Genomic DNA, 23,699 nt, shown 5'->3' on the forward strand with positions numbered 1-23,699 from the left:
CTCAACCGCTGCGCCACCAGGGGAGCCCTGTGTATTCTTAAGATACATAAAGGTGAGGCTTTTAAAAAGGAAAACAGAAATATAATAGGACAAATTAAACAGATATTACCCATATTTAATTTAAAAAAGAGCAATGACATGTTTCTTCCTGTCCCATGGTATGGTAAGGTAATTTGACTCTTTCTCTTTTCTCTTCCAGTAACTGAACAGCCTGAGGTCTTTATTTAGGATGGCCTTCTCTTCTTTTATGTAATAGTGCAATTCCAGACAGGCAAATGTAAAATTCACTTGGACCTACAGCTTTGCTCTTATCAATCTTACATTATACCAATTCCTTGGTGTCAGTCCAGTACGATGACATGAAACTAAAAATCCTCTCAACATAAATATTTGGGAGTGGAATACTTAGGATTTTACTTACTGACAACAGCAGGTTTTTTAGACTTGTAGGAATCAGTTTATAGCTCTTGAGAAATGTCCTACTTTTATCTACAGACTTTTGGTCGACCAGCTTTTATCAATCCAGTCTTTTGCATCTATGAGTTCATCATATAGACTATCTGTATCCAAAACGTCCATCATTTTTAAGGACTCAGATGTCACCAGAAGTTTAACTTCTTTCTCAGGGAAAATAAAGCACAGAGGTAATTTGAAGTTGTGAAATCAAAGTTGAAATTATGCGATGGTTAATTTTATGTGTCAGCTGGATTGTGTCCTTGGGGTGCCCAGATATTTGGTTAAACATTATTCTGGATGTGTCTGTCAAGGTGTTTCCGAATGAGATTAGCCTTTGAATTAGTAGACTGAGTACACTGACTCTATAGATTCCTCTCTCCAACGTGGGGGGCCTCATCCGGTCCTTTGAAAGCCTGAGTATCAGACTGAGACTGGAACTTACACCATTGGTTCTCCTGGGTCTCAGGTCTTGGGATGCAGACTGGAACCATACCTCATCTCCCTTGGGTCTTCAGCTTGCTGACTACAGATACAGAAGTCTTCTCAACTACCATAACCACCTGAGCCAATTCCTTATCATGAATAAGTATATATCTATAGATAGATAGATAGATATAGATAGATATGGATGCCCATATCTATCTATCTACCTATCATCTATCTATCTATCTATCTGGTCTGTCTATATATCTATCTAATGTTCTATTGGTTCTGTTTCTCTGGAGAACCCAGACTAACACAGTTTTCAAATAAGTTAAAGTTTTAGTAGAGAAATTAAGAAATTCTTGAAGCAGTCTTATTTCCAAAGTATGAGGATTTTTTTTCTGTATATGAGTTTTTGTCACAACGTACACATGACATTGAACAACTCAGATGCCATTGGTTCATCCTTTTCTAGGCTCCCCATGGCCTCTCCAAAGATCATCAAGCAGTTCTGGAGACACAGCATAAACATCTGTTTTACTGTAATCCCTTTCTCTGTGCTCATCTTTTTTTTTTTTTTTTTTTTTTGAGGTACGTGGGCCTCTCACTGTTGTGGCCTCTCCCTTTGTGGAGCACAGGCTCCGGACGCGCAGGCTCAACGGCCATGGCTCACGGGCCCAGCCGCTCCGCGGCATGTGGGATCTTCCCAGACCGGGGCACGAACCCGTGTCCCCTGCATCGGCAGGCGGACTCTCAACCACTGAGCCACCAGGGAAGCCCCATGCTCATCTTTAATGTACTTCCAAATTAGAGACATTCTTTTTATCTCACCCTTTAAAAATACGATTTTACAGCAGGTCAACATTCTAATATCTCTGCCATGGACAGCAATTGAGCTGTTTTGTAGGCACATGCCTGAGGAAGCGATCTCATTAACCGCTTCTGCACATTTTGAGAAAACTGAAAAGTGACTGAAAAAAATTCATTATGAAAACCTCAATATCACAGAAAAGTAAATCACACTCCTTTCAACAGCACTGTGCACAGGAGATACGGTCCATTTAGCAGGTAAGATCTTTTCTATTTTTTGGTAAGAAGTTTCCAGACGGAATGGAATTTGCCAAAGTTTACATTTGCCCTGTCTGCTGAATATCCAAGATAGATGAGCAAGATTAGTTTGTATGTGGATAAGATATCAACAACCTTTCGTTTTGTGCTTTCTGTGGATTTTTAAAAACCTTCATAGAAATCAAGATGACCATTTGAAACTCTGTTTTTCAAATCAAGGTACCTAAGAGCTGGGGTGGAATATCTTTTTGTTGCCATGATTCAGACTTGAAATACATGGCATGACTGTTGGTGAGATCTGACAAAATCAGCTCTCTACTGTTGGAGGTCATGATGTAGGTTATCGAAAAGTCCCCTTTTGCTCTCCCAGGGGACATTTTAGTTGCACCCTCTGAATCAGGTAATGTAACTTCACTCAGTTTCACAGAGCTGTCAAGGAAACTATATGATGATACCTGCTCATTCGTGTAGGATGCCTGAGCCACTATTTGTGAGTGAGGATTGTGTCTTTTGGGAGATGAAAAACTTTTGATTGATTTATCATTACTTGCCTGATTCATCCCAAATTTGTTGAGATTCCATATATATGAGTCTCTGTGTTTGCTTCACGGCCCCTTCTTCAAGCCCAAATTCTTTTCTGCATACTGTGCAGTGCTCTGTTTTGATTATTTACCTCCCCATTCCAGTTCTATATGTCTTTCTGTCATTAAAACAACACAGTCATTCAGAGAAAGACAAATATTATACGATATCACTTATATGTGGAATCTAAAAAATAGTACAAATGAATAAAACAGAAACAGACTCACAGACATAGAAAACAAACTTATGGAATTAATATTGTTAAAATGGCCATACTACCCAAAGCAAACTAGAGATTTAATGTGATCCCTATCAAATTACCTATGACCTTTTTCACAGAACTAGAACAAATAATCCTAAAATTCATATGGAACCACAAAAGCCCCAGAATTGCCAAAGCAACCCTGAAAAAAAAAGAACTAAGCAAGAGGCATAACCATCCCAGACTTTAGACAATACTACAAAGCTTCAGTAATCAAAACAGCATGGTGTTGGCACAAAAACAGACATATGGATCAATGGAGCAGAATAGAGAATGCAGAAATAAACCCACATGCCTATGCTCAATTAATCTTCAACAAAGGAAACAAGAATATACAATGGGAAAAAGACAGTCACTTCAGCAAGTGGTGCTGAGACAGTTGGACAGCCGCATGTATATCAATGAAGTTAGAACACACTCTCTCACCATTCACAAAAATAAACTCAAAATTGCTTAAAGACTTAGACATAAGACATGACACCATAATAGTCTTAGAAGAGAGCATAAGCAAAACATTCTCTGACAAATTGTACCAATGTTTTCTTAGGCCAGTATCCCAAGGCAATAGAAATAAAATGAAAATAGACAAATGGGGCCTAACCAAACTCACAAGCTTTTGCACAGCAAAGGAAACCATAAACCAAATGAAAAGACAACCTACAGAATGGGAGAAAATATTTGCAAATGATGCGACTGACAAGGGTTAATTTCCAAAATATACAAACAGCTCATACAACTCGACAACAAAAAAACAAACAACCCAATCAAAAAATGGGCAGAAGACCTAAAGAGACATTTCTCCAAAGAAGAAATACAGGTGGCCAATAGGCACATGAAAAGTTGCTCAACATCACTAATTATTAGAGAAATGCAAATCAAAACTACAATGAGGTATCACCTCATGCTGGTCAGAATGGCCATCATTAAAAAGTCTACAAATAACTAATGCTAGAGAGGGTGTGGAGAAATGGGAACCCTCCTACACTGTTGGTGGGAATGTAAGTTGGTGGAAAACAGTATGGAGGTTCCTCAGGAAACTAAAAATAGGATTACCATATGATCCAGCAATCCCACTCCTGGGCATATATCCAAACAAAACTATAATTCAAAAAGACACATGCATCCTTATGTTCATAGCAGCACTATTCACAATAACCAAGACATGGAAACAGCCTAAATGTCCATCGACAGATGAATGGTTAAAGATGTGGTACATATATATAATGGAATACTATTCAGCCATAAAAAAGAATGAAATACTGCCATTTGCAGCAACATGGATGCAGCTAGAGATTATCATACTAAGTGAAGTAAGTCAGAAAGAGAAAAGACAAACACCTTATGATATCACTTCTATGTGGAATCTAAAATATGACACAAATGAACCTATCTGTGAAACAGAAACAGAATCAGGGACAGAGAGCAGACAGATGGTTGCCAAGTGGGGAGCGGGTAGGAGAGGGTTGAATTGGTAGTTTGGGATTAGCAGATGCAAACTGGCGTATATAGAAGGGATAAACAACAAGGTCCTACTGTATAGCACAGGGAACTATATTCAATATCTTGTGATAACCTATAATGAAAAAGAATTTTAAAAAAAGAATATAGATATATGCACATATATATGTATAACCGAATCACTTTGCTGTACACCTGAAACTAATACAATATTGTAAATTAATTAGACTTCAAAATAAATAATTTAAAAAAACCCCACAGTCCTAACACAGTCCTTTAGCCTTTTTCACCTGGTGGTGTCATTGGTATTGTAATTATTCTCATCTTCATTATCTGAACTCTTAAAATACATGGTCACAGTATTCACATTGTTAAAAATTAGACTATCACCATCTCAATCCACAGGCCAAGTCAAAGGTAGACTGCTAAAGTCTCTTAAGTTACTCACTTCAGTGCCGTCACTCAGAGTGATGCAACGATGATGATCCATTAGAGTGAACCATAAATCACAGTTGACAATACAACGTTAGCTAAATTTATGTCTACTTTTTTGGGGTTAGATTTACTCCTATGTATTTCTTTTTTTTAGCAATTGTAAATGGTATTGTATTTTTACTTTCAGTTTTCATTCCTATTATATAGAAGTATGATTGATTTTTATATATTCATCTTATATCCTGTGACCTTGCTGAACTCACTAGTTCTAGGAGGGTTTTTTTTTTAATATATTCCTTGGATTTTCTTTGTAACACATCATGTCACCTGCAAATAGGAACAGCTTTATTTCTTCCTTTCTGATCTGTATGTATTTAGTTAATTGAAGTATAGTTGATTTATAATAGTGAGTTTCAGGTGCCCAGCAAAGTGATTCAGATACATACATATATATATATATATACACATACACACACATATATATTTCAGATGCTTTTCTTTTTTAAAAAAAATTTATTTTTAAAATTATTTTTATTTTTTTGGCTGCTTTGGGTGTTCGTTGCTGTGTGCAGGCTTTCTCTAGTTGCGGTGAGTGGGGGCTACTCTCTTCATTGTGGTGCACAGGCTTCTCATTGCAGTGGCTTCTCTTGTTGTGGAGCACAGGCTCTAGGCACGTGGGCTTCAGTAGTTGCAGTGCAGGCTCAGTAGTTGTGGCACGTGGGCCCCAGAGCACATGGGCTTCAGTAGTTGTGGCGCGCGAGCTCAGTAGTTGTGGCTCGTGGGCTCCAGAGTGCAGGCTTGGTAATTGTGGCGCACGGGCTTAGTTGCCCTGTAGCATGTGGGATCTTCCTGGACCAGGGATCGAACCTGCATACCCTGCATTGGCAGGCAGATTCTTAACCACTGGACCACCTGGGAAGTCCCTCATATTATTTTCCATTATAGATTATTATAAGATATTGAATATAGTTCCCCATATTATACAATAAATCTTTGTTGCTTATCTATTTTTTATATAGTAGTGTGTATCTATTAATCCCATACTCCTAATTTATCCCTCCCACCCCTCCCTTTCCCCTTTGGTAATCATAAGCTTATTTTCTATGCCTGTGAGTCTCTTTCTGTTTTGTAAATAGATTCATTTGCACTATTTTTTAGATTCCACATATAAATGATGTCATATAATATTTGTCTTCCTCTGTCTGATTTAATTCACTTAGTATGATAATCTCTAGGCCCATCCATGTTGCTGCAAATGGCAATATTTCATTCTTTTTATGGCTGAGTAATATTCCATTGTATTTACTTTCTTTATCCATTCATCTTCCTTATCCATTCATCTGTTGATGGACTCTTAGATTGCTTCCATGTCTTGGCTATTGTAAATAGTGCTGCTATGAGCATTGGAGAGCATGTATCTTTTAGAATTAGAGTTTTTGTCTTTTCTGGATATATGCCCAGGGATGGGGTTGCTGGACCATATAGTAGCTCTATTTTTAGTTTTTTAAGGAACCTCCATACTGTTTTCCATAGTGGCTGCAGGAAGGTACATTCCCACCAACAATGTAGGAGAGTTCCCTTTTCTCCACACCCTCTCCAGCATTTATAATTTGTAGACTTTTTGATGATAGCCACTCTGACCAGTGTGAGGTGATATCTCATTTTGGTTTTGATTTGCATCAAATCAAATCAAGTGAGGTTGAGCATCTATTCATGTGCCTGTTGGCCATTTGTGTGTTTTCTTTGGAGAAATGTCTACTTAGGTATTGTGGCCATTTTTTTAGTGGGTTTTTTAAATATATATATATTGAGCTCTATGAGCTGTTTGCACAGTTTGGAAATTAACCCCTTGTCTGTTGCATTGTTTGCAAATATTTTCTCCCATTCCGTAGGTTGTCTTTTCATTTTGTTTATGGTTTCCTTTGCTGTGCAAAAGCTTTTAAGTTTGATTAGGTCCTATTTGTTTATCTTTACCTTTATTTCTTTTACCTTAGGGAGCAGAGGCTGATCTAAGAAATACTGCTATGGTTTATGCCAGAGAATATTTTGCCTATGTTCTCTTCTAAAAGTTTTATGGCATCATGTCTTATATTTAGGTCTTTAAACCATTTTGAGTTTATTTTTGTATATGGTGTGAGGGAGTGTTCTAATTTCATTGGTTTACATGAGGCTGTCCAGCTTTCCCAACACCACTTGCTGAAGAGACTGTCTTTTCTCCTTTGTATATTCTTGCCTCCTTTGTTGAAAATAATTGACCGTAGGTGTATGCGTTTTATTTCTGGGTTCTTTATTCTGTTCCATTGATTTATATGTCTGTTTTTGTGCCAGTACCATGCTGTTTTGATTACTGTAGCCTTGTAGTACTGTCTGAAGTCTGGGAGGGTTATGCCTCCAGCTTTTTTCTTTTTCCTCAAAATTGCTTTGGCAGTTCTGGGTCTTTTTTGGTTCCATATAAATTTTTAGGATTGTTGTTATAGTTCTGTGAAAAATGTCATGGGTAATTTGATAGGGACTGCATTAAATCTGTAGCTTGCTTTGGATAGTATGGCCATTTTGACAATATTAATTCTTCCAATCCAAGAGCATGGGATATCCTTACATTTCTTTGAATCATTTCAGTTTCTTTTATAAATGTTTTATAATTCTCAGCATATAGATCTTTCACCTCCTTGATTAGGTTTATTCTTAGTTTTGGGGTTTTTTTTTTTTGACACTTTTTCTTTTGGCTGCACCATGTGGCTTGTAGGATCTTAGTTCCCTGACAAGTGTGGAGTCCTAACCACCAGGGAATTTCCTTTGACACAATTTTAAATGAATTTTTTTTTTACTTTCTCTTTCTGATATTTCATTGTTAGTGTAAGGAAATGCAACTGATTTCTGTATATTAATATTGTATCCTGCAACCTTGCTGAGTTCATTTACTAGTTTTACAAGTTTTTGTGTGGAGTCTTTAGGGTTTTCTATATAGAGTATCATGTCAACTGCATATAATGACAATTTTACCTCTTCCCTTCCAATTTGGATACCTTTATTTCTTTTTCTTGTCTGTTGTTGCCAGGACTTCCAATACCATGTTGAATAGAGGTGGTGAGAGTGGGCATCCTTGTCTTGTTCTAGAGTTTAGTGGGAAGGCTTTCGACTTCTCACCATTGAGTATTATGTTGACTGTGGGTTTGTCATAAATGGCTTTTATTACGTTGAGATATAATCCCTCTATACACACTTTGGTGAGAGGTGTTTTTTTTTTATCATGAATGGATGTTGAATGTTATCAAATGCTTTTTCTGCATCTGTTGAGATGATCTTGTGGTTTTCGTCTTTTGTTATTGTGGTATATCACATTGATTGATTTGCATATGTTGAACCATCTTTGTGACCACAGAATGAATCCAACTTGATCATGGTGTATGATCCTTTTAATATATTGTTGGATTCTGATCTGTATTTATTTTTAATTCCTTTTCTTGCCTTACTGAGGTGACTAAAACTTCCAGCATTATGTTGAATAGCAGTGACAGAGTGCATATCCTTACTTTGTCCTTTATCTTAGGGATAAGGCATTCAGTCTTTCATCATTAAATATGATGTTAGCTACAGATTTTTTTTGGATGTTCTTTAGCAAGTTTAGGAAATTCCTTTACTCCTAGTTTGCTTAGAATTTTCATCATGAATGGGTGTTGAATTTTGTCAAATGCTTTTTTCTGCTTTAATTGATAGGATCATGTGATTTTTCTTCTTTAACCTGTAAATATGGTAGATTGCATTGATTGATTTTTAAATATTGGATTATCTTTACTTCCCTGGAATAAGTCCCATCTGGACATGGTGTATAATTCTTTTATGTAATGCTGAATTCTATCTGCTAATATTTTGATAAAGATTTTTGTATCTATATTCAATAAGGAGTCACTTAAAAACTATCCTTTTTTTAAACATCTTTATTGGAGTATGATTGCTTTACAATGTTGTGTTAGTTTCTGCTATATAACAAAGTGAATCAGCTATAGGCATACATATATCCCCATATCCCTTCCCTCTTGTGTCTCCCTCCTACCTTCCCTATCCCACCCCTCCAGGTGGTCACAAAGCACCAAACTGATCTCCCTGTGCCAAGCAGCTGCTTCCCACTAGCCATCCATTTTACATTTGGTAGTGTATATATATATCAATGCTACTCTCTCACTTGGTCCTAGCTTACCCTTCCCCCTCCCCACGTCTTCAAGTCCATTCTCCACATCTGTGTCTTTATTCCTCTCCTGCTCCTAGATTCATCAGAACCATTTTTTTTTTTAGATTCCATATATATGTGTTAGCATAAGGTATTTGTTTTTCTCTTTCTGACTTACTTCACTCTGTATGACAGACTCTAGTTCCCTCCACCTCACTACAAACAACTCAATTCATCTCTTTTAATGGCTGAATAATATTCCATTGTATATATGTGCCACATCTTCTTTATCCATTCATCTGTTGACGGACACTTAGGTTGCTTCCATGTCCTGGCTATTGTAAATAGAGCTGCAGTGAACATTGTGGCACATGACTCTTTTTGAATTATGGTTTTCTCAGGGTACATGCCCAGGAGTGGGATTGCTGGGTCATATGGTAGCTCTATTTTTAAAAACTATTCTTTTTTTAATCTTACGGTTTATCCTTTCACTGTTTATAAGCAAATATACCCCCCCCCTTTTTTAGGTAACTGGTAACATACTATACACATTTCTCTCCATCTTTATTTTTTTACTTTATTTTTTACTTAACAATATATCTTGGAGAGAGTAAGCTTCAAAAACAAATCAGGGATGACATCAAGGCAAATGGTACCGTTGGATGCTCCAAAAATCAGCCCTTCCACTGAAGCAACCAGTGACAATTGACAGAATCAACTTTTTTGGAACTCTGAAATCTAGTAAATACTTACAGCTCTCAGAGGAGTGTGTAAAAAAGAAAGGGGATGCTAAATGTTGACATTTAAGATCAAGTCACTGGGACTTCCCTGAAGGTCCAGTGGTTAAGACTCCATGCTCACGATGCAGGGGGCACAGGTTTCACCCATGGTCGGGGAACTAAGATCCCAAATGCCACACCATGTGGCCAATAAATAAATAAAGTTAGTATTAAAAACATAGTTTAAAAAAAAAGATCAAGTCACTGACTGATCACTGAGGTATTAGAACAGAAACGTCAGTGACCACACACGATAAGGCACATAGTCTTTGCAAAAATAGTTGGATGACTATATCCCTCAACAAGCAACAACAGCAAACTCGGGTGGAGAAAAGAATCTGATTTCCAGAGTTACCACATTATAAAATTCAAAACGTCTACTGTTCAACAACCACAAAAAAATTACACAGCATACAAAGAAACAGAAAATATGGCCCATTCACAGGAAAAGAAATTGACAGAAACCATCCCTAAGGAAGCAGACATTGGACTTACTAGACAAAGACTTGAAATCAACTGTTTTAAAAATACACCCAGGGCTTCCCTGGTGGCGCAGTGGTTGAGAGTCCGCCTGCCGATGCAGGGGACACGGGTTCGTGCCCCGGTCTGGGAGGATCCCACATGCCGCGGAGCGGCTGGGCCCGTGAGCCATGGCCGCTGAGCCTGCGCGTCCGGAGCCTGTCCTCCGCAACGGGAGAGGCCACAACAGTGAGAGGCCCGCGTAACGCATAAAAAAAAAAAAAAAAAAAAAATACACCCAAAGAGCTAAAGAAAAGCATGGATAAAGAACTAAAGAAAACCAAGAGAATGGTGTACGAACAAATAGAGAATATCAGTAAAGAGACAGAAATTATAAAATGGAACCAAAATCCAAACAAAATGCAAACAAAATTCTATATTGTTATGCACCTAGAGATTATCATACTAAGTGAAGTAAGTCAGACAGAGAAAGACAAATATTATATGATATCACTTATATGTGGAATCTAAAAAATAGTGCAAATGAATCCATTTCCAAAACAGAAACAGACTCACAGACATAGAAAACAAACTTATGGTTACCAAAGGGGAAAGGGAGGGGGAAGGGATAAATTAGGAGTATGGAATTAGCAGATACAAACTGCTATACATAAAGTAGGTAAGCAACAAGGATTTACTGTATAGCACAGGGAACTATATTCGATATCTTGTAATAACCTATAGTGGAAAAGAATCTGGAAAAAAGTATATATCTGAACCACTTTGCTCTACACCTGAAACTAACATGATATTTTAAATCAACACTACTTAATTAAAGAAAAAACTCTATGTTGTTACTGTTTTTCCTTTCCACACTTGAAAAAAGATTTCACCCCACTCTGATTTTGCTCGCACGGTTTCTGAGAAGTGTGGTGTAACTCTTATATTTGTACCCTCCCTCCCCAGCTTCATTCAAGATTTTCTCCCCACCGCCCCCTCCCCCACAGTTTGAATAGACTCCAATCTCTGGCTCTCTGACCACAAGAGCGTCCCCTCTGTGATCTCCTTGCTGCCTCCCTCTGACCTCGTGGGAACCCCAGCCTGGACTCTCCTCCACCTTCCACCAATCACTCTACCCTCCACTTCTTTCCTTGCCCAACTTAAGAGTCCCCTGGAAACCACTTGAGCAACCCTCGCTAAGGTCCGCTCCTCCCTTGCCTGCTAAGCAACCTCTACCTGGTCAACTCAACAATCTGCCCACAGCTGGTGCTGAGCCCAGCTGGAGAGCAGCCCACCACCTGGGACCCCCACCATGCCTCCTGGGGGTCACTGCAACCCCATGACCTCTCACAAGCAAGAGGACTCTAGGGGCCCTGGGTATTCTTCCATTTCCCCTGGCCAGTCCTCTCCCCGGTCCCCATGGCAGCAGCTACAGTTGGGACCTACCTTTCTCCACTGTCCTTAAACCTCTGGGACCAGCCACCATCTCCCCTCTCCTCAGCTACTAACTTCACACCTACTTTGCATACACACCTACTATACAGGAACCCCCAGATGTCTTGAACAGCTCTGTTTCCTCTGAAATGTTTCAAGCATGCAGAAAAGTACAGAGAACGGAGTAGCTACCACAGAGGTGAAAAGTCAGACTGCCTGGGCTCAAACTGTGAATCCAGCATTTACTTAGCTTCTCTGTGCCTCAGTTTCCCCCTCTGTCAACTCTGTGCCTCAGTTTCCCCCTCACAGGGCGGTGGGCGGAGTGAACGAACTCATATGCGTAGAACGTTCAGTGAAAGCTAGCTCTTATCGGGTCATCTTTCCTCTTGACTCAACTGAAGAGAGAACTTGCTGTAAGGCTAACCCCTTGGGTGGGCTTCCAGATCCTTTCCCAAGTCCCCTCTACTGGCTGCTGTAATTGACTTCTAAACAGACTTCCTCCCATTTAAAGCACACAGACACCCCTCCCCATGTGCCAAATGCCCTCCAGCAACCACCCTCTCCATTCCTCTTCCTTTCAGAGTCAAACTTCACTTGTTCTCTGTACACCCTCCCTCCCACTTACCCTTCAGCCGGCCATAAACTTCCCTTCCCCTGAACCCACTCTTCCTTGAAATCACCAAATGCCTTCTTGAGATGTCATCCAGTGGGCACATCTCAGTCCCCATCTGGCCGTTCACAGCAGGATTTGACTTTGCTGACCACTCCATCCTCCTTGAAACACTCTCCCAGCCCCCCACAAACTCAGGGCCACCTCCCTCCGCATTGCCTCACACACTCTGGTCACTCTCTCACAGGTGCTGCCCTGAGACCCTCGACCCTCTGTTCTCTCTCCACGGCCCCGTCCTGGACCATCAGACCCATGCCATCGAACTTCACTTACCACAAGTTGTCCCAAGCCCCCAATTTACATCTCCAATCCCAGCTTCTTTACTGATTGTTTAGATCCATGTAGCCAACTGCCTGCTGGACAGCTCCTCCTAGATGTCTCAGAAACACTCAGACTCAGCATGGTCAAAATGCAGCTGATGGGGCTCCCCTGGTGGCGCAGTGGTTGAGAGTCCGCCTGCTGATGCAGGGGACGCAGGTTCGTGCCCCGGTCCGGGAAGATCCCACATGCCACGGAGCGGCTGGGCCCGTGAGCCATGGCCGCTGAGCCTGCGCGTCCGGAGCCTGTGCTCCGCAACGGGAGAGGCCGCAACAGTGAGAGGCCCGCGTACCGCAAAAAAAAAAAAAAAAAAAAATGGAGCTGATGGCACAAGCACTTTGGAGAACTACTTGGCAGCATCTTCTAAAGGAGAATGCACGCCCACGCCGCGGCTCACAATCCCACCCCTCGTGTCCAACAACAGTGTATACATATGTGCACCAAAGCACATGTACAAGAACGCTCAGGGGAGCACTGCTCATGAGGACGCCAAATTGGAAACTATTCAAATGCCCATCAGCAGTAGAACAGATAAATAAATGTTGGCACATTCCTATGCTAGAATACCCGCCTACAGTACCGAAAATGAATGATTTATCCAACAATATGGATAAATCTCACAAACGCCAGACATGAAGGAGTACACACTTACACTTCCAATCATATGCCAAGCTGAGCTGTGGTGCTAGGCGTTAAGACCCTGGGGAGCAGTAGCTGAAGGGAACAGGAGGAGGCATCCGAGTGCCATGCCGGTGATGTTTCCCAACCTGGTACTCGCCCTGGGTGCTAGTTACACAGCCATGTTTGGTTTGTGCAAATCACTGATTGTGGTTTGTGCACTTTTCTGCATAAATTTTATACTCCGATGAGAAGTCGAAAAAAACAGGACACATCCTCTTCCCCATCAAGCACCCCCTCTCCCTGGTGTTCTTTCTCTCAGAGAATGGTCCCAACTTTCCACACAGTTGCCCAAGTCAGAAGTTGAATGTTATTCCCTGCTGTTCCCCGCTCCTTGTCGTTCGCAGCCAAGCACTATCACTCTGCCTTCTAACCATGTCTCAAATTCACCCACTTCTCTTCACCTCCACTGCCTCTTCCTTAACCCAGACCCAGCTCTCCCTTCTCCTGTGCTTCCGCAGCAGCCTCCCAGCCTCCAATCTTGTCCTTCTGAGTCAACCCCACACAGCTGCCAGAGGGACTCTTCTGGAATGAAAATCCCATCTCCCCTGGTTAAAAATTTTCAGTGATTTCCTAAAGCCTCCAGATGAAGCCCGCCCTCCTGCTCTGGAGTCCCAGGGGTTCTGACTCCACTCCAGCCCCAGCGCTATGCCCCAGGAAGTCTCACTAGCCTTTGCACAGGCTTTTCCCTTGGCAGGGAACCCTCTCCACCCCCTCATCCCTGCTTTTCCTGGCCGAGGCCCACACATCCTTCAAGCCTCAGCTCAGATATCCTCCCACCTCCACAAAGGGTTTGGGCCCCCTTGGGCCGTCATAGCAGCGTGTGCTGCCCCCATCCCAGCACATACCACACTCACCGTAGTGAAACTGGCTGCATGTGTATCCACTTCCCCCACTAAACCTCGGGCTCCGTGGAGGAGGCCATTGTGTGTGCCTTGTTCACTACTCCATCCCCAGAATCTAGTATGGTAGAAGCTCAGGAAGGATTTGTTGGATGGATGAAGGACCCCAGAAAGAAGAAAAATACCCAGGCTGCAAAGTGCTGAAGGCCTGGGGTGGATCTCCAAAGGAGCTGGTGAAAAGGTAGGGGGAATTTCCCCCTTAAGAGACAAGAGCTCTAGAATTAAACATCTTAGAACATCAGAGTTTGAAGGGACCTCAGAGGCCATCTAATAATCCACTTTTTTTTTTTTTTTTGCGGTACGCGGGTCTCTCATTGTTGTGGCCTCTCCCGCCGTGGAGCACAGGCTCTGGACACGCAGGCTCAGCGGCCATGGCTCACGGGCCCAGCCGCTCCGCGGCACGCGGGATACTCCCGGACCAGGGCACGAACCCGTGTCCCCTGCATCGGCAGGCGGACTCTCAACCACTGCGCCACCAGGGAAGGCCCTAATAATCCACTTTTTGATTTATTAATGAAAAACCTAAAGGAAGGAGCCACTGGCTGGACAAGGACGGGTGGGAGGAGGGAGAGGCGGCAGCTGCAGAGTAAGGCAAGGTGATGGTGAAAGTGAATATTTAGTGTTGATAGGGCTCCTACGATAAGTAAAGATAACATTCCTTCTGGGTATGTTGGTGGGGTCCCACAGGTGGCCCACTTCCCAGGTCTCCCCAGTAGAGCTGGACTCGCCTCCTCACAGTGACCACTAGATGGCGCCAGCTCACCAGGCAATGAAGAGAGAAAGGACTGGCCGGCTCACCCTCTGCTTCCGTCCTCCTTCCTAAGTTCCTCCCCTCAGACCTGGCACTCTGTGAGACCAGTTGTTGTGGGCCGTGCCCAGGTGGCATAATACTTAGGCTTCAGGGAACAGCTTGCTTCAACAAGGTACCTGTTTTCATGCCAGAGAGAGGGTGGGCAATGGACTCTGACCTGGGCATTGGCCAGCACTGCCCCTTCTCCCTCCCACCAGCCTCCCAGAGGCACCTGACTGACTGCCCCTCCATCACCCCTCCACCAGGGGCAGGACTCTGGCCAGACTGACACCTGCTCATCTTGTTGGCTCAGGCGAGGTGCAGCGGGTGGCACTGGTCCCACTGTATCCTCTGGCAACCTCGTCACCCTGAGCTGGCAGGTGCCAGCCCAGTGGCTGGTGGCTTCAGTCCTGCTGGTCTGACAGGCCCCTTTGGGGCCATATGGCCCCATGTGGGAAGCTGCTTCTGCGCTAGAGTGGGACAGCTTGACGCCGGTGCCTGCTCCATGCCGCCCCTTTTCCTAACCCCACAAGCATACCCAGCCAAGATGATTCAGCCCCTCTCCAGTATTAGGGAGTCTGTTATTCATTCAACAAACATCTACTGAGCACTGAGGTTGTGTGTGCCAGGACCTGCCCTAGGTAACTGGAAGATAGTAGTGAACTGGACAGATGCAGTCCCTGGTGTCCTGGAGCACAGAAGGCAATGGGGCACCAGATACTAACCTCACATTACCAGACAATTGTTTAATTGCTCACTTAAGTCCCTAATGCTGCAGTTTTAATCCACTTCTAGAACGCTTGGACTTTCAGAGCAGAATGCAGCGTAGAAATTATCCTAACATAACCCACCATCACCACCACCCTTTCATGATTCCAGGATTCCGGACTCCCAGCCCAGTGCTCTTTCACTTTACTCAGGAGCGGCAGTGAGGAGGGAAGGGAGTGAGGCCTTTGTGAGAACCGCGTGAGGAAGATCGACTCTGCTTTCTCTGAATTACCTGGCCCTTCTCTGTCTCAGTTGATGGATGGATGAATGAATGAGCCCCCGAGAAGGGGCTTATCCGACGCTTCGGAGAGCTGGGGGCTCCAAAGCAGGCCCTGCCTGCCTCCCCCGCTCTCATCCTGGGAGGGGGAGCCGGCCTGCCCAGTGCCCTTCCTGCCCCCAGCGCCGCGGGCTCTCTAGGCGCCCTCTTGGCAGCAGAACAGAGGGCTTCCAGAGCGGGTGGTAACTCGCCCCGCCACGGGCTCGGAGCGGCGGGCGATAGGCGCTGGGGGGACGCGGAGATAGACAGATAGCTCTCCCCTAGCCCGCCCCCCGCCCCCACCTTTCCCACGCCTCCCCGGAGCCACCTGGACCTGGCGGGCACTCCTGCCCCTCGGCCCGCGGACCGTGGCCCTCTGTCTCAGCCAACGGCAGCTCTCAAAGCCCTTAGAACCCTGGCAGCCCGCCCTGGGGGTCTGACTTTGGCAAGCGGCACAGAGCCCCCTGCACGCTCCTCTACCGGACAGAGTCTATGAAGGAGACCCTTCCTCGGGGCTGGGCGAGACTTGGGGAGGCCGCAGAGGCCAGGACTGACCAGAAGGTGGAGCGCTGGCACTGCGTGTCCCTGGGACGCGTCAGCCGGCCAGGCAGGGAAAGGGGACAGGAGAAGAATTGACGGGGAGCCCTGCGTGAACGTTATATGCAGCGAGGAAATGATATTTGGAGGAGCTCCCCCTCCCACCACCAAGAAAGGCAGAGAAACAGAATTGAGAGTGGGATGGATAAATGCGCTAAAGCGTTGGGAACAATTTGGATGCCCTAGAGGCCTGGCCTTGTGGGCTAGACAGAATTAGGAGGTGGGGGTCCCCAGGGAGCAGAGCCTCTTCTTCAGAGCTTTCTTGGGGGGAGGGGGTTCAGTGGAGCATCATGGTTCCCAACTACCGGAGATCGGGAAGGTGCTGAGTTTTATGTACATAGGTTTACAACGACACATTCACGCACAGACACCCCATCCCATGGTCCTCCACTCACACTGCTTATAGCCCCCCCCCATATACACTGGTACACTTTCTCACACTCACACTCCTGCACTCACATACATTCTCTGCATGTAAATGAACCTGTATCTACTGCGGAACACTTGAAATCCTCCCGTCACACATCTCAAGTACACCCATCCCTTACACCTGATCTCTAAAAATGCCCACACTCCCCCAGTGCTGTCCCAAATACACATAATCTGCCCCCAAACTTACCGAAGCACACAGATATCCAGCCTGTGTCCCACCCATCCTCATGGGGACCCCAGGTTCCCTGTTCCCTCCAGCAAGCCTAGGCCATCTCTGAAAGTTTTGGAGATAACTTTAACATCGCCACACACAGGCTGTGCACCTCCACCCTCTCCATAAGCCCCTCATCCACACACCTGCCTACCAGGCCCTCTCCAATAGGACCCTCCCTGGACCCAATGATGACTTTCATAGGCCCAGGGCACTTTTGCCTGATGGGCCCCTTCCTCCATTAAGAATATATATTTTTAAATTACACTTTATGACTGCATTGCTGTAAAGACAATAAATATATTAATATACACTCAACCATTTTCTTCAACCTAAAATGTTCTCCTTTCTTCTGATTTTAAAAGAAATTAGAACATTATCAGGAGCCCTGGGTCCTTCTACTTTGGGCGTGTTTATCTGCCTGTCATTTCCCCCCCCACACACACACACACCTTGGACCACCTCCCTCCACAAACACCCAATAGGCAAATTCCCCTCCTCCTCTGTCGCACCTGAGCCCACCTTCCACCCACAGCCAAAGAGACAGACAGACTGAAGGATCCTGGGGACTCTACAGATAGACACCCTCCTCCCACTCTTTCCTTCAGAGACACTGGGGGTTTATCTGGGCTGAGGGAGGGACCCACAGGAGGAGGAACAGAGGGGTCTGTGTGAGTGTGTGTGTGTGTGTGTGTGTGTGTGTGTGTGTGTGTGTGTGTTGGGTAACAACAAAGAATGAGAGAGAGAGAGAGAGAGAGAGAGAGAGAGAGGAACGAAAGAGCTCAAGAGCATGTTTTGCCTGGAAGGCAAGACTTGCAGCCAATCAGAGCGCTGGGGCCTCCCTCTGCGACTCCACTATTGAGTCTATAACCGGCTGGCCGGGCGGAGCTGGTAGCATTTGACTGTGGCTTGGGACGCTACGAGAGGCGCGCCGCGACCGCCGGAAGCCCGGCGACGGTCTAAGCGCCCCTCGGCCGGCCCTCCCCAGAGACGCTGCCGGGACCTCCCCTTGCCCTCCGGACACGCACCCCCGCCTCGTCTCCTCCGCTTCCCCCGCGCTCCTGCCGGTTCCGGCGCTCCGGCCGAGGCCAGCCCCGGGGGGTGGCGCGGCCCCCGCCAGGATGAGTGGCTCCTTCGATCGCAAGCTCAGCAGCATCCTCACCGATATCTCCAGCTCGCTCAGCTGCCATGCGGGTTCCAAGGACTCGCCCACCCTGCCGGAGTCTTCCGTCACTGACCTGGGCTACTACAGCGCTCCCCAGCACGACTACTACTCGGGCCAGCCGTATGGCCAGACCGTGAACCCCTACACCTACCACCACCAGTTCAACCTCAACGGGCTTGCAGGCACGGGCGCGTATTCGCCCAAGTCCGAGTATACCTACGGAACCTCCTACCGGCAATACGGAGCCTACCGGGAACAGCCACTGCCCGCGCAGGACCCAGGTGAGGACCACAGGGTCGCGGGAGAGTGGGGGACACGGGGAGGTTCCCGAGCGAGCGAGAGAAAGGCGAGGAATTGGAGCGGAAATCTAGGGAGGCGCCTCGGGTAAGAAATGTACCTGTCCGAAGTTAGAGAAGGTGGGCTAGATGACCCCCAGAGGGGACAGACGACCTTCCAGTCCCGAGACTGCGCGCTTTCGGGGCGTGGTGCGTGTGCGGCGCCGTGGTCCTGGGTGAGGATCCAGGTGAGCGAGGCGAGGACGCAGGGGCTGTGGATGTCAGAGAACCTCCTGCTCCAGGTGCTCTCCGGGCACTTCAGCAGGCGGTCCTCCATCGGGCTGTAGAGGGCTGGCGGGTAGGCAGCGGGCGCTGGAAGCTCTGCGACCCCGCTTTGGATCTGGGCTGGGGGGGAGGGAGAAAGGTGAGGGGGACACGGAGAGAGACCCCTCAGAATTACCGGAACAGGGAGGGAAGCAGCAGCGGAGAGTGGAGAAACTGAAAAAGAGAAAAGTGGAGTCAGTGTAAAAGTGGAGAGACAAAGTGAGAGAAAGGACTCAAGAAAGGAACAGAGGAAAGGGCGAAAGAAGGAAAGAAGAAGGGAGTCTGATGTGTCTGCAACTTTTCTGGAAATCTAAAACTATTCTAAAATAAAAAGTTTAAAGAACAATACAGGAAGGGAGGACGGAAGGGAAAGAGGGAGAGAAGCGACCGACAGCGTGGTGCGGGTGACAGGGCGGCGGGCAGACGGTGGCGGGAGCTGCGGAGAGCGAGGCGGCGGCCGTGCGCGTCCGGTGGTAGCTTGGCGCCGGGACCGCGCTCTGGGGGCGCGGAGCTGGGAGCGGCGGAGCGCCGCGTCGCGGGAGACCGCCGGCCCGGCACTGTGGCCGCAGCTCCTACCCGGGGCGCCGGCGGCGGAGCGAGCAGCCGGGAAGTCCCGGGGTGGGTAGGTGGGCCGGAGGGTTGGGTGTCCCGCGGGGCCCATGAGGGCCCCGGGGTCGCAGGCCGAGGCTGAGCCGCCCACTATCCCCGTGCGTTGCCCTCAGTGTCCGTGAAGGAGGAACCGGAAGCCGAGGTGCGCATGGTGAACGGGAAGCCCAAGAAGGTCCGAAAGCCGCGCACGATCTACTCCAGCTACCAGCTGGCCGCCCTGCAGCGCCGCTTCCAGAAGGCCCAGTACCTGGCGCTGCCCGAGCGCGCCGAGCTGGCCGCGCAGCTGGGCCTCACGCAGACGCAGGTCAGTGGTGGGCGGTCGAGGGCCGCGAGGACTCGGTGGGGCCCCGCGGGACCCCGGGACTCCCCGGGCGCTGCTGACCCTAGATGGCCTCTTACGTTCCCCTCAGGGCCTTGAAACCGTTGCCTGTGGGTGGAGGGGCCCCCAGATCTCAACCTCTGTTAGAAGTTTGTGCATTAGCACGTGTACAGGCGTGCATATTTGTGAACCTGTGCGACTGAGTCTCTCACAAGGAGAGGTGTCCTCCCTGTACCCCAGAATTGACAGCTCCCACAGGCCCCCAACAGTGTGGGTCACTCACAGGATTGGTTACTGATAGGAGTCTACACCGTGTCTCCCCCCAGGCTAGGCATGTGTGTGTAAGAGGTGTACGTATACGTGTGTTCATGTATATATTTGCACACAGGCTAATGGATCTGTGTACATGTGGGAAAGCACACTTAAGGAGTGAGACCTTTCAAGGCTCTCTGTGCTTATAGATGGCAAGGCAGATGTACTTGACTGGGTACAGGGGTGAGTGCATGTACAAAAATGTGTGCTTGTATCAAAAGATTGCATTCCTTCTCAGCACCCAAATGCTCCACCCCTTTGTGTGTGCCCGGAGCCAAGAACAGAGATTCCCCGCAAAGGCGGACAGGAACTCAGAGGTGGGACTCCCCACCCCCAGTCTGTCCCTAAAGCCCCCAGCAGCCTGTCACCGCTCAGGGGAGGAGTGGCGGACGCCTGGCTCCCTACAGGTGTTGACAGACGGGCCTGGGTTGCGGCTGCGTGGGGCCTGGTCCGCCGGGAATCTGGGTCACCCGGTGAGGAGCTGATTCATTGTTTGTACCAGTCATGGGGTGGAGAGCAGCAGGGGGAGGGGGAGAAACCCCAAGGGAAATCTGGGGAATCATGGCTCACCTGCTCCCGAGTCCCCAGGTCACCCCCATTAGCCAGCCCTGGAGGGCTCCTGAGTGTGTGGACGTGGGTGCTCACCTTTGCAGGGTGCTTATCTGGCTGTATCTGTGCATGTGTGTGTCTTTATAGCCTGGTGTCTCGTGTGTGAAGCTGTGAGTGCGTACGTTGCCGCGCATGGAGATGCTTATGTGGGTGTGCATTTGTCTCTGTGTATCTGTGCACCTCTGCTTCTGGGTTTCCAATGTGAACAAAATACCACAAACCGCCCATCTCCCACCTGGGCTGCCTTTTCTTCAGTGCTTTACTATGTCAGTAGTATGGCTGGCTGTTCTGAGTTCTTTATTTGTCTTAACTTATTTGAGCATCATAATAACCCTAGGACGTAGGTAATAGTGCTGCCGTCATCCCCATTTTGTAGATGAGGAAAGCAAGAACCAGAGAGGTTAAGTAACTTCCCCAAGGTCACACGCTTTGGACCTAGGCAGTCAGTAGTTCCTGGCCGAAGTTCTGTCCCCGACAGAAAAAAGATGCTGGCCTGGGGGTTCGGGTGCCTGGGTTTTGCCTGGATCTCGTGTGACAGTGGGTGCTGGCCTTGCCCTCTCTAGGCTGGGTTCCCCGATGGGTTTTCACTCAGAGTTCTGCGAGACTAACTAGCTCCCCCTTTCTTCTCTGGGGCAGGTGAAAATCTGGTTCCAGAACCGCCGCTCCAAATTCAAGAAGCTGTACAAGAACGGGGAGGCGCCCCTGGAGCACAGCCCCAATAACAGTGATTCCATGGCCTGCAACTCACCACCGTCACCCGCCCTCTGGGACACCTCTTCCCACTCTACTCCAGCCCCCGCCCGCAGCCAGCTGCCCCCGCCGCTCCTGCACAGTGCTTCCCCCAGCTACCTGGACGACCCCACCAACTCCTGGTACCATGCACAGAACCTGAGTGGACCCCACTTACAGCAGCCGCCGCCTCAACCAGCCGCCCTGCACCATGCCTCCCCCGGGCCCCCGCCCAACCCTGGGGCTGTGTACTGAGCACCCACCTGGCCTGAACCTCTCACGAAGGAACCCCAGGACCAAGCAGAAGGCGCCTCCGTCCTAGCCGACACTCAGGAATCATCGAGGAGCACAGGGGAAAGGACACCCCTTTTCCCCCTTCCCTTGCCCCTTCCTCCAGGGACCCAAGAGCTTCCAGATGAAATTTGCATGGACCAAGGATGCCCCCTGAATTTCCCTTCCCCTGCCTAGACACTGGGGTGCCCCTCCAGATGTTTGGGAACTTCACTCCAGCTGGGACAGCTGTTTCCCTTCTGCTCCAAGACCCTGGATTGGCTTTAAATGGCTCATCACCTTCCAGATTCTAAAACTTAGTACCGAGTCCCTAGACCGGATTCCTTGGGCACTGGGGACACCGCGGAGCGTCTTCAGGTCAGGCCTGGGCTGGGGCACCAGGCACTGTGGATTCTGGGACCTGCCAGGCCTAAGGTCCTGCCATGGGGACCTGGGCTGCCCCTTAACTGAGCATCCCCTCTGCCAAAAAGACATTGAACCTTGAGACTGGGACTCAGGGTGGAGACCTCAACGAGCCCCGCCCTGAACTTTTAGCCCTCATTTAGGGTTTGAGGGTTAAACCAAAGAAAAGCCCCCAAGTAAGGGAAGCTTTTAATATTTGTGGCTTTAGAGAGAACTCAAGGAGCACCTCCCCTCCCCAGCTTTGGTCAGAGAGGAGGGGTGGATCCCAGGCATCCTTCCCGAGGACCCATTTCTTCTTCCATGTACAGGACTTTGCACAACTTTGGTTTCAAAAGCTGTTGAAAAACAGGAAGACAAAGGGCATTGTTAACAGATAGGACCAATCTCCCCTGCGTGGGTGCCTCTGCTCACCCGCACCCCACCTATTCCTCTCCTCCAGTAAGTTGGGAGTTTTGGCGCCAAACCCCAAATCTCCAAGGCAAGACAAACCCCCAAACACCCCCTTTCCGGTGGCCTTGGAAACAGATAATTCCCACCAAGACGGAGAATGTCGGGTGAGGTGAACGGGGCACATGGGAAGGGTTATAACTCGGTGCCTTTAGGGGTGAGGGGGTGGCTGTCTGAAGGGTCAGTGGCACTGCCCCTTCCTGGCCCAGACGCCCCCCAGAGCTAACTTTCCTCCACCCCTGATGTGGTCGAACATCGAAGAAAAGGAGAGGTAGAAGACTGTAGCTATATATATATATATAGTATGTATTTTTTTTTAAAGCAACAGAGAGAAGCAGCCTCCTCCCTACTGTGGTTTCCTATTTATGTGGCCCTTTCCTCCTGGATGTACCTGCCTGTGCCTGTGCGTCGTGAGCTGAGAGAAACAGATGTGGGCTCCGGCTGGATTTGGGTTTGTGGGAGGCGCAGGCGAGAGGAGAGACGTGGTGGATCTCGAAGAGTCCCACCCCAGGGGTAGAGGAACGAAGCCAAGTCCCACCCCCTCCCAGCCTTCTCATTTCTGCTTTCTTATTGGACCCATCTTTATATATAACATTAATAAAAAAGAAGAAAATAACCACTGAGCTCTTTGAACTGGAGGCTAGAGGCAGGCAGCTCTCGGCGGAGGGCCGGGAGTTGGGGAAGGTGTCTGGTGGGGAAAGCCCTCTGAGCCTCCAGGGTGTCCTGGGGGAGTCAGAGCCCTGGAGACCTAGTGCTGGGGCTCTGGGCTCGAGGACTGGGCTGAGCTGGGCGCTGGGTAGTAGGTGCTTCTGACCCCATGGCTGCCCCCACGGTCTGGGGAGTGGAGGCTCCCAGCCCTTGGCCCCCCTGACTCCACTCTGCTTGGTGGCTTGGCGTCCCCTGCCAGCCAGCAGCCCTCCGCCACTGCCACCGGGTCATCTCAGGGCTGCTCTGTGATCTTGGGCTCACACGCAGACACGCTTGCACACGCGTGTAAACCGCCTGCCTCCATGCCCTGGCCCCTCACCCTCCTGTCTATCCCTTTCAGCTGGGGGTGAGGGTGAGGCCTCA

General features: G+C 47.7%; 1 protein-coding gene across 1 annotated transcript; it reads left to right on the top strand.

The window, feature by feature from the left end:
* The first annotated feature begins 18,065 nt into the window (after positions 1–18,065).
* DLX3 (distal-less homeobox 3) lies at positions 18,066–23,244 on the top strand. The gene is made up of 3 exons (XM_032616956.1): positions 18,066–18,592; positions 19,633–19,823; positions 21,396–23,244. Exons 1-3 carry the CDS (start codon positions 18,268–18,270, stop codon positions 21,741–21,743), a joined length of 864 nt encoding a protein of 287 aa, XP_032472847.1. The 5' UTR covers positions 18,066–18,267; the 3' UTR covers positions 21,744–23,244.
* The last annotated feature ends 455 nt before the right edge of the window (positions 23,245–23,699 follow it).

This window comes from Phocoena sinus, chromosome 20 (genome assembly GCF_008692025.1).
Source record: "Phocoena sinus isolate mPhoSin1 chromosome 20, mPhoSin1.pri, whole genome shotgun sequence".
Taxonomy (NCBI): domain Eukaryota; kingdom Metazoa; phylum Chordata; class Mammalia; order Artiodactyla; family Phocoenidae; genus Phocoena; species Phocoena sinus.